This window comes from Podarcis vaucheri (assembly GCF_965113315.1).
Source record: "Podarcis vaucheri genome assembly, chromosome: 1".
Classification (NCBI taxonomy): Eukaryota; Metazoa; Chordata; class Lepidosauria; order Squamata; family Lacertidae; genus Podarcis; species Podarcis vaucheri.
The window spans coordinates 97,813,675-97,827,525 of record NC_138759.1 but is presented as its reverse complement, the minus strand read 5'-3'; the positions used below and the strand labels follow the sequence as shown (position 1 = coordinate 97,827,525).

At 39.1% G+C, this 13,851-nt stretch overlaps 1 protein-coding gene across 3 annotated transcripts in view; it reads left to right on the top strand.

The window, feature by feature from the left end:
* DPP10 (dipeptidyl peptidase like 10) overlaps positions 1-13,851 on the top strand; it is a 589,554-nt gene that overhangs the window by 416,513 nt on the left and 159,190 nt on the right. For all 3 annotated transcript variants that reach the window (XM_082198124.1, XM_082198123.1, XM_082198125.1), the window contains one exon: positions 1,783-1,878. In XM_082198124.1, the coding sequence (XP_082054250.1) occupies positions 1,783-1,878 (96 nt within the window). The remainder of the gene's footprint in view (positions 1-1,782; positions 1,879-13,851) is intronic.

Below are 13,851 nucleotides of genomic sequence, written 5' to 3'. Positions count from 1 at the left end.
GATGGGATGTAAGGGACAAAACTGCATGTTTTTTTGGGGATTCATAAACTATATTTGGACTGGAATTAAGGCTTTCAAATGAAGAGTTGTTTGCTTCAAAGGAAGTAGGATTAGTGCAAATGCGGATGAAGTGTGGAGTTCAACATTTTTTATATATTGTATTTTAATTTGGTTGTATATCTCTATATATTCTTTCTTTGTTAACTTGTCATCTAAATGTCCAAATATATTGGTAAAGGTAAATGGTATATCATCTCAATTGGGACTTGCCAGTTTCAGCTGTTTTTATCCCCTCTGTAAATTCACAGAGAAACTTAGCAAACTTTCTAATCGTTCTTTTACTCCATTGGGCACCAACCTTTTAGGGCTTGTGGGCCGATTTGCAAACCAGAGGAACCACGCTAGAATGTTTCTTTCGGGCCTAATTTTTTTTGGGGGGGCACCCTGTGGGTACCAGGAAAGACAAGCATGAGCTTGTAGAAAAGGTTGTACTTGTCTGTCTTAAGCTCTTACAGTGAAATGCTGTGACCTGTGTTTTGAATACCATATATCTCTATGTATTCTGCCTTTATGGAGAGAAAAAATAGCTTCAAGGAATAAAATAAAAATAAAAATAGCAATTTCATAAAGGAAAGCTGAGAAGAGAGATCTGCACAGCAAGTATTTAAAGGTGCAGATTACTTAGATTGGTAAAGAAAAAGCGTTTTATATGTGTTGTATATGCAGTATAACACTGTGGCACTAGATGGTGCTGTGGAGTCCCATCTTTCCCTACTGGATTACCCTGTATGGTTTACAACGTGTTTAATTGAATTGCTTCTTTGACGGGTCTAGATCCAGCCTTAGTCTTGCCAAAATGGGGGTGGGGGATAGAACAAGAACCCTGAACAAATTCCAGATGGGGGAAAATGTGCTCAGATTATAAAGTGACAGTGAGATTCAATATTTAATTTGCAAGTTCTCTCTTCTACAATTTACCTAGTAGTCTATGGCTTTAAAATGTCAGGAAAGATGCTCAAGCAAGCAATAATGTCCCCTGGACCACGGCATCACCTGCAGCAGGTGATATGGTTGCAGAACTGGAAGAGGGAACACCGTCACTAGTTTCCTGCCTGCTTTGACCCTGTAGCTGACTGTATCCATCCAGCAACCAAAGGGCTTTCCCACATACCTGTAAATGTAAATCTTGTAGGAAGCTGTGCTTTCCTGGAATTCCACAGAACTCACATATGTATATGTGTGAGATTACAGCCAGCCAAAATTGTATGTGATTCCCCCGCCCCCCAATAATATTTTATCTGGCGCTGTAGGTTAAACCGTAGAGCCTAGGACTTGCCGATCAGAAGGTTGGGGTGAGCTCCCATTACCCGGTCCCTGCTCCTGCCAACCTAGCAGTTCGAAAGCATGTCAAAGTGCAAGTAGATAAATAGGAACCAATCCGGCAGGAAGGTAAACGTTTCTGTGTGCTGCTCTGGTTCCGTGCGCTGCTCTGGTTCGACTTAGTCATGCTGGCCACATGACCCAGAAGCTGTACGCCGGCTCCCTCGGCCAATAAAGCGAAATGAGCGCCACAACCCCAGAGTCAGCCACGACTGGACCTAATAGTCAGGGGTCCCTTTACCTTACTGTTGCTGAAATAAAAATCTGTATTTTTCATGAATGGGAAGGATTCAGCTTTCAAAATAGTCTGGTGTTGTGTGAAGTCTTTGGTAATCTAATCTGGGTTTTCTATATTAAAAAGTGTGATTTGCTGTTTCAATTTTCTTTTTTCTTTTTCTTTAGATGAACTGTCAAATTCATCAGAAAGCAGATTGTCTTTAGAAGACCTCTTCAGAAAAGAATTTATAGTTCACAATCCAGAAGCCAAATGGATCAATGGTATGTTGCACATACTCTTTTTAGTACTATATAGAAAGATCTGGGAATGGGGATATTAGAGGGGAAATCAGTCGTTGTATCAACCCAACTCTTAATGTGATGATGAGGTCTACATGTGAGAATTTTCTTCATATCGATGTTTGGTCTGAAGATCTGAAAAACCTATGATTTATCTTGTTGTGAAACGTCAGGTGCCCAAGTATCCAAATAATTCCAACATAACTGCATCTATACAAGAATTATGAAAAAACTTATTGCATTTTGGTAGTGATTGTTGTCAATAAGCTGATGTATGGCTCAAGAAACTAAACAGCTTGCAGACCATCTTATGTGAGATGGGGAAAAGCTGCGAGTTTGGTTGTGAATAAATCTCCTGGAACAAGTTTGGAACTGGGGGAAGGTCCTGATGTATAAGGAAGATTAGGCACAGGTAGTGCAGAGAAGAGGATGCTGAAAGAAACATATAATTGACTAATAAAAAATTCTCACAAACTGATATGCTTACATGATAACTGTATCTGTTGAAGTTGCCTTTTCTTAACACCTTTCTTAAAGGTGTATTCTTTTGCCTCTGGGTATTGAAATAATGTTAAAAATCAGTACAGCAAAACAAAAACTGTAAAATCACATAACTTTAACCTATGCCATTGCTTTCTTCTCTGAATCCATCCATTACAACCTACAGCAGTGATTGATAACTGGATCTGGTGGGTAAACTTTGATAGCCAGTGTGTTGTAAAGTGCAATATACAAATGTGGCACTAGATGGTGACAGTGAGCTATGGAAGATTCAATTAATTTTTTTTCCAAAACTTTTTTTTAAAAAAACACACACATTTTCACAGCATTTTTTATGTGTATAGATTCTACCCAGATGTCCTTAATGATGCCAAAAGACTTGAGATTTGTCAAATGAGGTCACTGTTATCATTATATAGCCCTTATATCACAATATTTATGCACTAGGCCGTATATACAACTATTACTACTAATAATAATTTATTTATACCCCACCCATCTAGCTGGGTTTTCCTAGCCACTGTATATACTATTGCTTCCTCCTGTCTTACCCACTTGCTTCTTCTATCCCTAGACCACTACAGTGGTGCCCCGCAAGACGAATGCCTCGCAAGACGGAAAACTCGCTAGACGAAAGAGTTTTCCGTTTTGGAGGTGTTTCGCAAAACGAATTTCCTATGGGCTTGCTTCGCAAGACGACAATGTCTTGCGAGTTCCTGCTGGTTTTTCCCCTCCCCCCTTTTTCTAAGCCGCTAAGCCGCTTATCAGCTGATCCAATCAGCAGATAAGCCGCTAAAAGCCACTAATAGCGCTAATCCGCTAATCCTTCAATGGGCTTGCTTCGCAAGATGAAAAAACCGCTAGACGAAGAGAATCACAGAACGGATTCTTTTCGTCTTGCGAGGCACCACTGTATTATATTTTCCTGGTTTCTCACCTTCCTCCTTTCTTTCCTCCTCTCATCTTTTTACTGCATCTATTTTGATTCAGTGGTGAACTGCCAAATTCTGCGGGAGATGTAGTATTGAGTGGTTCCAGGTGTTGCTGCTTAAATTGTTCTCCAGGGCCAGCTACCGAGGCTGTTTCTCATTTGATAGACAAAAAGGTTGGCACTTTTACTATGTTGTCTTTCTTAGGACCTTATGAATAACTGCCTGTAGTGCTCATTAAGTTTGTAGGCAGTATTTTTTGTTGGTAGTTTAAAAAAACAGCAACGGTGTTTAGATGACAAGGGATGCTGTTAATACAATGGAGACCTTGAAATATGGAGTAGACAGATTTGAGTAGTTAAACTTTGAGGATTTTTGTAATTGATTTTGTAGTTGTTTTCTTGTTGTTTGTTAATGCTCCCCCTGAAAAAATATATTTTCAGAATTTATCTTTATGACATATTAGGGTTGGGAACTAATACTAGATTATGTATCAACACTTTGCCTATGCTCGCTCCACCAATAGATACAGAATGGCCTTTGCTTTTATGTTAGCAATAAAAACTAGAACTACGTGTTTTGTAGATTTTGCACATGTTGTATCCATAACAATGGCTGAGATTTATGCAAAATATTGGAAACCTGTTTTTCTAATACTATTGATTTCTGTAAATGAAATTGGGTTGTACCCAATAGTTGCACAACTGAAAGATAGGAGCTGCAGCTCATTGGGAAATATTCACATGAAGCAGGAACTGAGAATGGTTTTCAACAGGGAATGGGAGCATGGGTTAAAGTTAGGGCCAATATATTGCCAAAGCTGTAGTCTGAGGTACATGTGTTCAGAATTACTTATGCAAGCTAACATTCTTCAGGCAGAAAAAGAAAGGTATGATAAAGAAGCCATTCTGAAACACCAATGTATGTTGTAATTCATTGACACGTCAGGATTTCAATAATGTTGTAAAGCAGAACTGTAAGGCTTAAATTAATATTGTTAAAAGGATGAAAGTCCCTTTGGAGACAGCAAACATTAGTATTAAACTAAGTAAAACTGGTCTAAGTGCACTGGCTTAAATATGAATAATCTGAGCTTCAGTTCTAAAGTAAAGAACTCAAATGCACCACACACACACACCTTTGAGCATTTCTCCTAAACCAAACTCATACATGCTATAATTCACACATTGTAGTCAGTAGATGGAAGTGCTTTGGAGAATTGTATATGGATATCGGTTTCTCTGCATCAGTTGCTGTAGGGATGAGAAGGGTTGTCTGTGTGTGATGATATTGTATCTATTAGATATTAGAACAGAAATCTAACATACTAGTATGTGGGCCTTGTATTTGTCTTTTGGATATTATTCTGGTTAGTAAGATTAAATAATAATGTGAGCCTTGTTTCGTAAACATTTCTTTCTAGGCTGTAAATACCATATGCTGGAATATACCCTGATTTAGTCAGGCATGTTGGGAATCGTCTTACGACACTTATTTATGAGAACTGGATGAAGGGTTGACAAGAAAAGTGCAATAATTGGTACACGACTGAGATAATATTTTGTAAATTCAGATTTTGATGTTCATACTTTTTTTTCTGCGCATTCAAATAGTTATGGCAATAACACTTAATTCTTATTAAAAAATAAAGTATACTATCAATTCAGTCACTACCTTGTGGCATATCATCAAGTGATCATGACACTGACATGAAATAAGTTCTCATACTGATAAATTCAGCAAAGTGTTTCTCGGTGAGAGTCTCATATACTAATGAGTACATTATATTTCACAATTCTATATTTAAGACAGCAGCAGCATTCATTCTTTGCAATATCATTTCACTGAGTTTGTAACACTGGTATTTTCACTGTATCTCAGTCACAATTATCTTGGCACGCTAGAACCTCTTACACAAAATGGTATGTTCTTAATTTCTACACAAATTTTATAGCAGATTTTTGAAAGAGCTTCCCTTTCCCACCACCCACAAGTTGGTTACAAGTGCTGATGCCTAATGCACCAAAAGAGAGCTATTGAAAGCCTGGTTCTGCATGAACAATCCCTTGAGAGCATGTAAATGGGCTCTCTGGATTGTGGCCTATGTCTTTTATGCTATAATTAAATTCTATCAGATCAGCCACTGTTCTCTAACATGATTCTGAAAAGAGGTCTAGATGTCTGTCAGGCTTTTGAAGATGTTAAATGAGAGTGCATCTACTTTTAGTAGTATTGATTTTTTAACATTTAATTTTGAAAAAGTGAAAATTTAAAACGCTGCCAGTGAGTGATACAAAATGTGTTAAGATTAAGGGCACATTGAAAGAGAAGTATAGGCTATGCCACAGAAGTAGAAATGGGAGGAAATGGCCTTAATTTGCTTAAACTACACTGCTGCATTGAATTATGAGGTATTAAAATGGTTATCAGATGGTTTGGAATTACAAAAAGGCAAGGCTATTAAAGGAATGCATGAGAATTCAGTTGCAAAAATCTTTGTAAAGTACAGTTAAATTGGCATGGACATGGGGTAGTATTCTTGGGAAAAGTGATGTGTGCTGGATCTTGGGACCCCATAATTCATTCAAGTGTTGGTTCAGTGCATGATCCATCTTAGGGCTCCTCTAATTAATTTGAAAGTGTCAGATCTTTGGAAATCACTACATAACAAGAACAGCGACTCTAACTTCTTAATATATATTTTTACTTTAATAATTGTTTAAGCCATGAAAATTCATCATTGGTTATACTTGTTGAAACACTGTCATATTTATTTTCTACAGGCATATTTATGGTAAGGTTTTCCCCCTAAAAACATACACAAATGCTGCACTATTTGAAAGTCATTTTAACTAGTAATCTCTATACACATTAGTCTCCTATGCCTACAAAGGAAACTGGCCAAACTTCAAGTTCTATTATTATAGTACTGTATCTTTAGCCACCCACAGTACTAGCCTAACCATGTCTACTCAAAAGTAAGCCCAACTTAATTAAATTGGGCTTTCTCTCAAGTAAATTGAGTTAGGATTGTGGCCTGAATGCTTCTTGTACTCAGAAGCTGTTCTTTTGGCCAGGAATATGTATGTGAATGTTTTCATAAGATAGTTAATTGATCAGATAAGGCCACAGGCAAACAAATTGGCTATTTAATCAGCATTCATTCCAATACTGACTAATCTCCCTGTAAACAAATCAGGATGAAGGCTCAGTGAACAAGTCACCAGGAAGTTCCCTATGCACAACAAAGCTGATTGGGCAGGGAAGCAGAGGACAAGAGGCATAACAAGAAATGGACCTCATATATTGCAATTATGGGGTAAACTCAGCTTGATTCTCATCTGAGAACACAACAGAGTGCTTTGCTGTTGTTCTAAATACACTGGAAATCAGTGCCATACTCTTCCACTTGTTTTGTGTAAGCACTGCAGCTTTTCACATGGAATGATCCACCTTCTCCCTTCATACTTTGTTCAGGGGGTCCCTCCTGACCCCCCACCACCATAAACCAAATTTCAGGGGGTTGCACAGGGGGATGAGAGTGGGGACAGCCATGTTGTGCAATTGCGGATTTGCTGATGAAGCTGGATAGGTGAATCACCACCACTAGTTAAACACCACCAATGAATACTATAGGACAGAGCTTTCCAAACACATTTTAGACATGCATAATTTCATAACACAGTAATCCAGTTTTACTAGCAAGCCAGAGGTTAAACTAACCCCTTTCTAGCCTCAAGGAGCTTTCGTGCAACACACCTACTCACTGCAGCTGACACACTAACATGTCGCAACACACACACATTTGGAAAGCTCTGCTATAGGAATTAAGTCTGAGTAAACATGCAGAACTATGCTGGCAACTGCTATACCAAACACATGCTAGAAAGCAAATCCCATTATGCACACTTCTGAGTAAACATGCACTAGATTTGTTTAAACCTCTCATAAATGTTTTAAGCAGACACCGAAAAGACTAAAGTGAAGGCACCTTCATCTTTTAAATGCATGATACTTAATACTTAGTGTAAGCAAGTTTTATTTTTTAATAATTAAAGGGACACTTTTGTGGACTTACACTACTATGTTGATATTTTTGCAGAATGGGAAACTAAAAAAAAAAGGGGGGGGACCTGAATTCAATTATAGCAGCTACCCAGTTTCTTGTTTCTGATTTAATATCATAATTATCATAATTGTTTCTTCTAACAACATATACTATTGCCTAATTTGCAGGTGGCCACTTTGTAGGGATGGGGCTGAAATCTGAAGAAAAAATTCTCAAGTGTTGTAAGCAGAATTCAGTTTAACACAGCCCACCTCAGACAGATCTCCCTTCCTCAGTTCTACTCAGATGTCTGCAAGCTATAAGAGAAAGAAAGAAAGATTAATAACAATAATAATAATAATCATGAAGGTGGAACAGGGTATCAGCCTGTAAAAGACTGACTTGTCCCAGATGGTTTTATGATGTGAAACTTGCTGGGAGGCACCCACCCACTGACAACCCTGAGTCTTTTTTCAGGATGATCTCTCTGCTACACACATGCAGTAGCATTTTTCTCAGGTGCAACACTTCTAAGCAACATGTACACAGATAAAATAATTGAAGGGCTAAACTGTGAAAATTTTCTGCTATGGGCGAAAAACTACTTCGCAAAGGAGGTTGTCGTGCTCCAAGGGTCCTCTTCAGTGGGTGGGCATACCACCCATGGCAACAATTTCACCAAGTGCAGGCAGTAAGGTGTGTTTCCTCTGCCAGTGGTTATCTCCCACCTTTCTAACAAAGGTAAAGCTGTATTATTCCCACGGTTTCCCTCGACTTGCAAAAGGAAGAGAGCCACTGGTGTGTTGTTGGTTTTTTTGCAAGCATTTATTTTAAGTGCTTGCAAAGCCCTTGAGGTTCTGTGCATATTTGAAGGGAATGCTTGCAAAATATTAATGATTTTGGAGGCAATGGGGAGATGCTTTCCCGTCCCTACTTGACTATTAACAGAATTGTCTTGCGTGCAAACAACTGCATTGGAATGTCCTTGGGATGTACTGTATAGGAAGAGAGGAAAAGCAAAAGAAATATGTTGTTTTCCCCTTCATGTCACATTCTACTCACTCTTTCCCATCATTATAACTTTTGCTTGTTATAAATATCTTTAGCCCATGGGTGCATCTTGCTGCACAGCAAGTATTCAAAATTTTATTTACCAAAGTCTGCTCTGCGGAAATGAATTTAGTCCCACTAGAGCAGGCATGGCCAAACTCGGCCCTCCAGATGTTTTGGAACTACAACTCCTATCAACCCTAGCTAACAGGACCAGTGGTCAGGGATGATCGGAAATGTAGTCCCAAAACATCTGGAGGACCAAGTTTGGGGATGCCAGGTCTAGAATGCATGAGAAGAGTGGCTCCACCCCACTCCCGGAATGTCCAGATACTTTGTCTTCTTCCTCATGGCTATATATATTCAGAATTAAAGCCAGATCTATTTCAGAATTAAGAAATCTGGAACCAGCAGGTAAGGCAGCAACAAGAAAGTCAGGGCTAGAAAAAGAATCATAATCACTATCACTTGCTCAGATGTAAGTCTTACTGTGTTTAATGGAGCTTGCATCCAGGAAAATGGGCTTTGATTTAGGGTTAACGTTGTAATTTATTGTTCCTTTAACAGCTGCATGGCAGGCAAAAGTTCAACAAATCAAAGCTTTTCCAGTACAGAAATACAATTCTGGAAAAAGCTTCACTATGACTGTACTGTCTCTAATTTTGTGTTATGCCACACACCTATGGCAACCATTCTGTGACTGGTGCCTACACCATTCTCTCAAAATTCAAAATTAGCCGAGTAGCCTAGAAAACAGACAGGAGTAAGGAGGATTCACAAAGAAGCGTGCTAATCTGCATTTAGTTAGTTATGAGCAAGCAGCTCTAAAATAAACTAAGTATAGTCTGAATACAGGTGCATATTTCTAAGAGTCCCAGCATACAGGGTGGAAAGTTTACAGGAAAAGTAAAATGTTTCCTGATAAACATTAAGGACGCAATTGTTGAAAGCACAGTGAGAAGCATGGAAGAAGTCATGGAGCTAAAAATTATTAATGTGGCATCAGAAGGCTGATCCTGTAGAGCTCTTTGTGACAGTATGTAGAGGATGAGAAAAGCAACAGGAAGGATGATATATTGGCAGGCAAAGAGAGCGAAAGAGAGCTTTTAGAGGATGCAGCAGATCTGTGAGAAATGATTTTGGCTTTGGTGTAGTCAGTAAGCAGACTGTAGCAGGACCTCAGGATGGGAAACCAAAAAGTTGGACTGCAGATAAAAATGTAGGGCAGGGAGCCACAGGGCCAGGTGCACAAGCTTCAGGCCAAGATGGATGGGAGAGCTTGAGTGTTCACTTTACAATGGGAATGAGGAAGGATAACAGGATGCATAGAAGACAAAGCCCAGGGATAAGAGATGGAAACACACGGATCTAGTAGGCAGTCAGAGTACATTTATCTAGTCAGCCAAGCAGCCAGAGCATTCATAAATAAGCACCATAACCTGCCAATTGCTGTGGCATGAAGGAAAACATAGACATTGGTTGTGAAAATTGAAGAATACAGACTTCTAATCCTGGAAAGTTTCCATGAGCCCTTGCAACAAAGCAAAACCATGATCCTCTGTTTAGCGATTAACATTCAGGTCCAAATCTTTTATATCTTGTTTTTGAATATGCCAAAAAACGGACCTCTCTCATACTATCCTGGTTCTGTGTGGATTTTTAAAGCGAAAAAGCTAAACAAATCACACAGAAAATTTTAAGAAACATGTTATAGATCCTACTTATGAGGTTGTCTGAAGGTTGCTTTCTGGTCTCCTTATTTATCAGTGTAAAGCTGAAACACCTTCAGAGCATGGCACCTGCACTGCACTGTCTGAGAAAGCTTTGAAAAAAATGTTCCAGGAACCAGCTGCATGTCAACTTTCATGATAATTGCTTGATTAAAGGAATGTTGATAGCTGCATTAAATACCTTGGTATTCTTCTCCCCAAAGATTTGATGCAATTTAAAAGATGCAAAGCGTGCAAATGGACTTGGTTCGAGCAGATATGAGCAGCAAAAATGAATGTTGTGCCTAAATTTCTACCCCTGTTCCAGAACCTTACATTTTCTATTGAACTACTAAAGGAATAAAGTCAATGGTAAAAACAATAGTCACATTACTAATGGGAAGAACAATGCACACAAATCATAGTGAAGGCAAATTAGGTATACCCAACCTACTGCAGCTGCTGTCGGTCTCCTTCCTTGGGCAGCTGCTGGAGAATGGGCAAGGAGGCTACTGCCAATGGTGCCCAGCCTCATGGGATGTACCAGCTCTGCTTTGAGGTGCAGGCAGAGGACAGGGCTCTGTCCTTTTGGGGAGAACCCCAAAACAGTACACAAGAGCCAGAGAAGGGGGTTATTTCAGTTGGTAAGCTGCAATGCTTGCAGAGACAGAATGAATGTAAGAACTCAATACTGAATTCCTCCCCAATACCCTATCAAATACGCTCAATATGAACAATGGAAAAAATCCAAAGGCCTATATAGGTTACATAATTTGTTTAATAATAATGTATCTTTGAATAGAGTTCAATTGGTGGAGAGAAAAACTGTTTACAAATAAAAACTTTCACTAAACTTCTCCTCAGGACGTAACAGCCAGTTGAGATCCTTAACTTTTAATTAAAGTTTCTGTAAGCCTCTGTAGGTACTCTAGAAGGTTCTGTTTCTATTATTTACAGGGACCTCCTAACATGTGTTATGGGTTCTAATATGAGTTTGAAAGCAGTATGGGACGCTAACAATAATACTGGTACAGCAGAAGATCAAACTTGACAAGCACTGTGGCAAAAGCATCCAATTAGAGTTAGAGATTATATATTTCAGAACTAACTTGTAACAAATTGCTTCATTTGTCTGTTTAGCAATAACAGGCACTAGAAAAACTCAGTTTTAGTTTGCCCATTGAACTATACTGCTCCAAACCAAATTTTAAAACCCTAAGGCTGAATTTCAGTACATAGAATTTGCCTTGGTTGTGGTGAATGTGAGACATAAGTTCTGAAACCAGGCAGAATTTCTTTTGTTAACGCTTGTCTATCCATAAAGGAAAATATAATATAAAGTTAAACACTCTTTAAACAAAAACTTGAGTCTCTGAGGGTCTTAAACAAAAAAGTCAATAATTTCTTCTATAAATTTCTCATTGGGATAGGTGTTAAACTTTTCTTTATGGACACGCAACGATACAAGCCAAGCAATTAAGTAGGTAAATAAATATGGGGACAGCGACAGTTTACTTAGAGAAGGATCTGAAATATTTTCCTTGAAGCTTGAATTTATTTTATTCAAGATTATTTTATTCAATGTTTTAATGTGTTGTAAACCACTCTGAGATTTTTTTCTTTAAAATACAAGGCGGTATAGAAATGTAATGAAAAATAATAATCTTCATCTTCACCCTGTCCAAAGTGCTAAAATCGTTCAATTGTGTATATTATAACTGGGAGGCAAAGAGCTGTGAGGACATTTTATTAGCAGGGAGCTTTTGGTGTGGTCCAAGAGTTCAGTAAGGCCCATGCTGGATATGCCAGATTATTACAGGTGAATTTCTTTGATATGTCTTTTTACCCACAACTCTTACCAAGTAATGGATTGATCCCCAAAGTTTTCAAATTTATAAGGTTCCTGAGTGGAATTGGCATGGCTCAAAAGTTATTTTCTTCAGTGCAGTGTATCTGAGATGAATGTAGTTTCAGCAAACTCCACAGGCTGGTTTTCATTACTGAAATGAGTCCTCGTGTGGTAATAAGATAATCCAAGTACGGAATGTAGATGGACTGCTGGTGGAATTCTTCTGGGATTAGTTAGGGTGAATGACAGTGCTTCCATGCAAATGTGTGCATGGTTGCTTTAGCATTGCTTTGATCTCCATCTGACATGGGGAAACCGTATAGTATAACAACAGCTGCACTCTTCCATTCACAAATCTGGCCAATCATTGTACCAGTATGAGGAAATAGCAGATGTACAGAATGAGAGCATAACAAGCATAGTTTGCCGCTTGTCTGTCCAACTGGCAACAACATTATTTTCAGGTGAGTGGCAGTCTTCTAGATTAAATAATGTTCACTTTTTCAAATGAGGAGGGTGGTATTATTCCATCTGAAATGGATTCAGAGAGCAGTTGGCTGACACAGACTCTAGTTTGTATTGGCAGTCCTGATTTTTGCAACAAATGTCCTTGATGTCTTTCACAAGGCCACAGACTTTGATCCTCTGTTAATGTAATTTTGAATAACCCCCATATTACGTCATAAATTTCTTTTTAAAAATTCTTCAGCTATAGACATACATGGAAAAGATGGGGAAATCACTGAATTGGTTGGGGAAGTTTTTATAGTTGTGTGGTGACCACTTCAGTCCTTACTGCACCATTCTCTTACCATTGCTGATACATAACAGAAGGGAGCGGATGGCACTGTGGTCTAAACCACTGAGCCTCTTGGGCTTGCAGATTGGAAGGCTGGCAGTTCGAGTCCATGTGACGGGGTGAGCTCCCGTTGCTTTGTCCCAGCTGCTGCCAACTTAGCATTTCAAAAGCATAACAGCACAAGTAGATACGGTGGTACCTCGGGTTAAGTACTTAATTCGTTCTGGAGGTCTGTTCTTAAACTGAAACTGTTCTTAACCTAAAACACCACTTTAGCTAATGGGGCCTCCCGCTGCCGCTGCGCCGCTGCTGCACGATTTCTGCTCATATCCTGAAGCAAAGTTCTTAACCCGAAGTACTATTTCTGGGTTAGTGGAGTCTGTAACCTGAAGCGTATGTAACGTGAAGAGTATGTAACCCAAGGTACCACTGTAAATAGGTACTGCTGCAGCAGGAAGGTAAACAGCGTTTCCATGCACTCTGGTACTTGTCACAGAGCCCCATTGTGCCAGAAGCGGTTTAGTCATGCTGGCCACATGACCTGGAAAGCTGTCAGCAGACAAACGCTGGCTCCCTCGGCCTGACGAGAGATGAGTGCCGCACCCAATAATCAAGTCCAACTGGACTCAACCATCCAGGGGTCCTTTACCTTTACCCTCATAATGGTACTTACACTATAGTACAGAAGCTGCTATCACAATCTTAGGGGGCAGGAAGCGGGAGAATTGTGGACATTAAAAGCATATGTCTGGATGAATCCCTAGAGTTTGGGGATATATTTCTGCAAATTACAATGTACTTGTCTCATAGCCAGTTCTGCCTGATATTTGACAGAGAGCTTCTATCACTGCCTTGCAATAATTTTTTTCTGGACACTCCGCTTAGACAAATTGCCTGCAAGAAATGCTGCTTAGGCATTACACCCCACACTTGGGTCTTGGGTACACAGATGCAATTTAACCCTTGGTTTGGAATATGTGCTACAAAAACAAAATAAGTACTATGAGATTTGGTTGATGATGTTTTTGATGGTCTGACTTAATTACATTTTTAATTTACTGCTGCAAAAG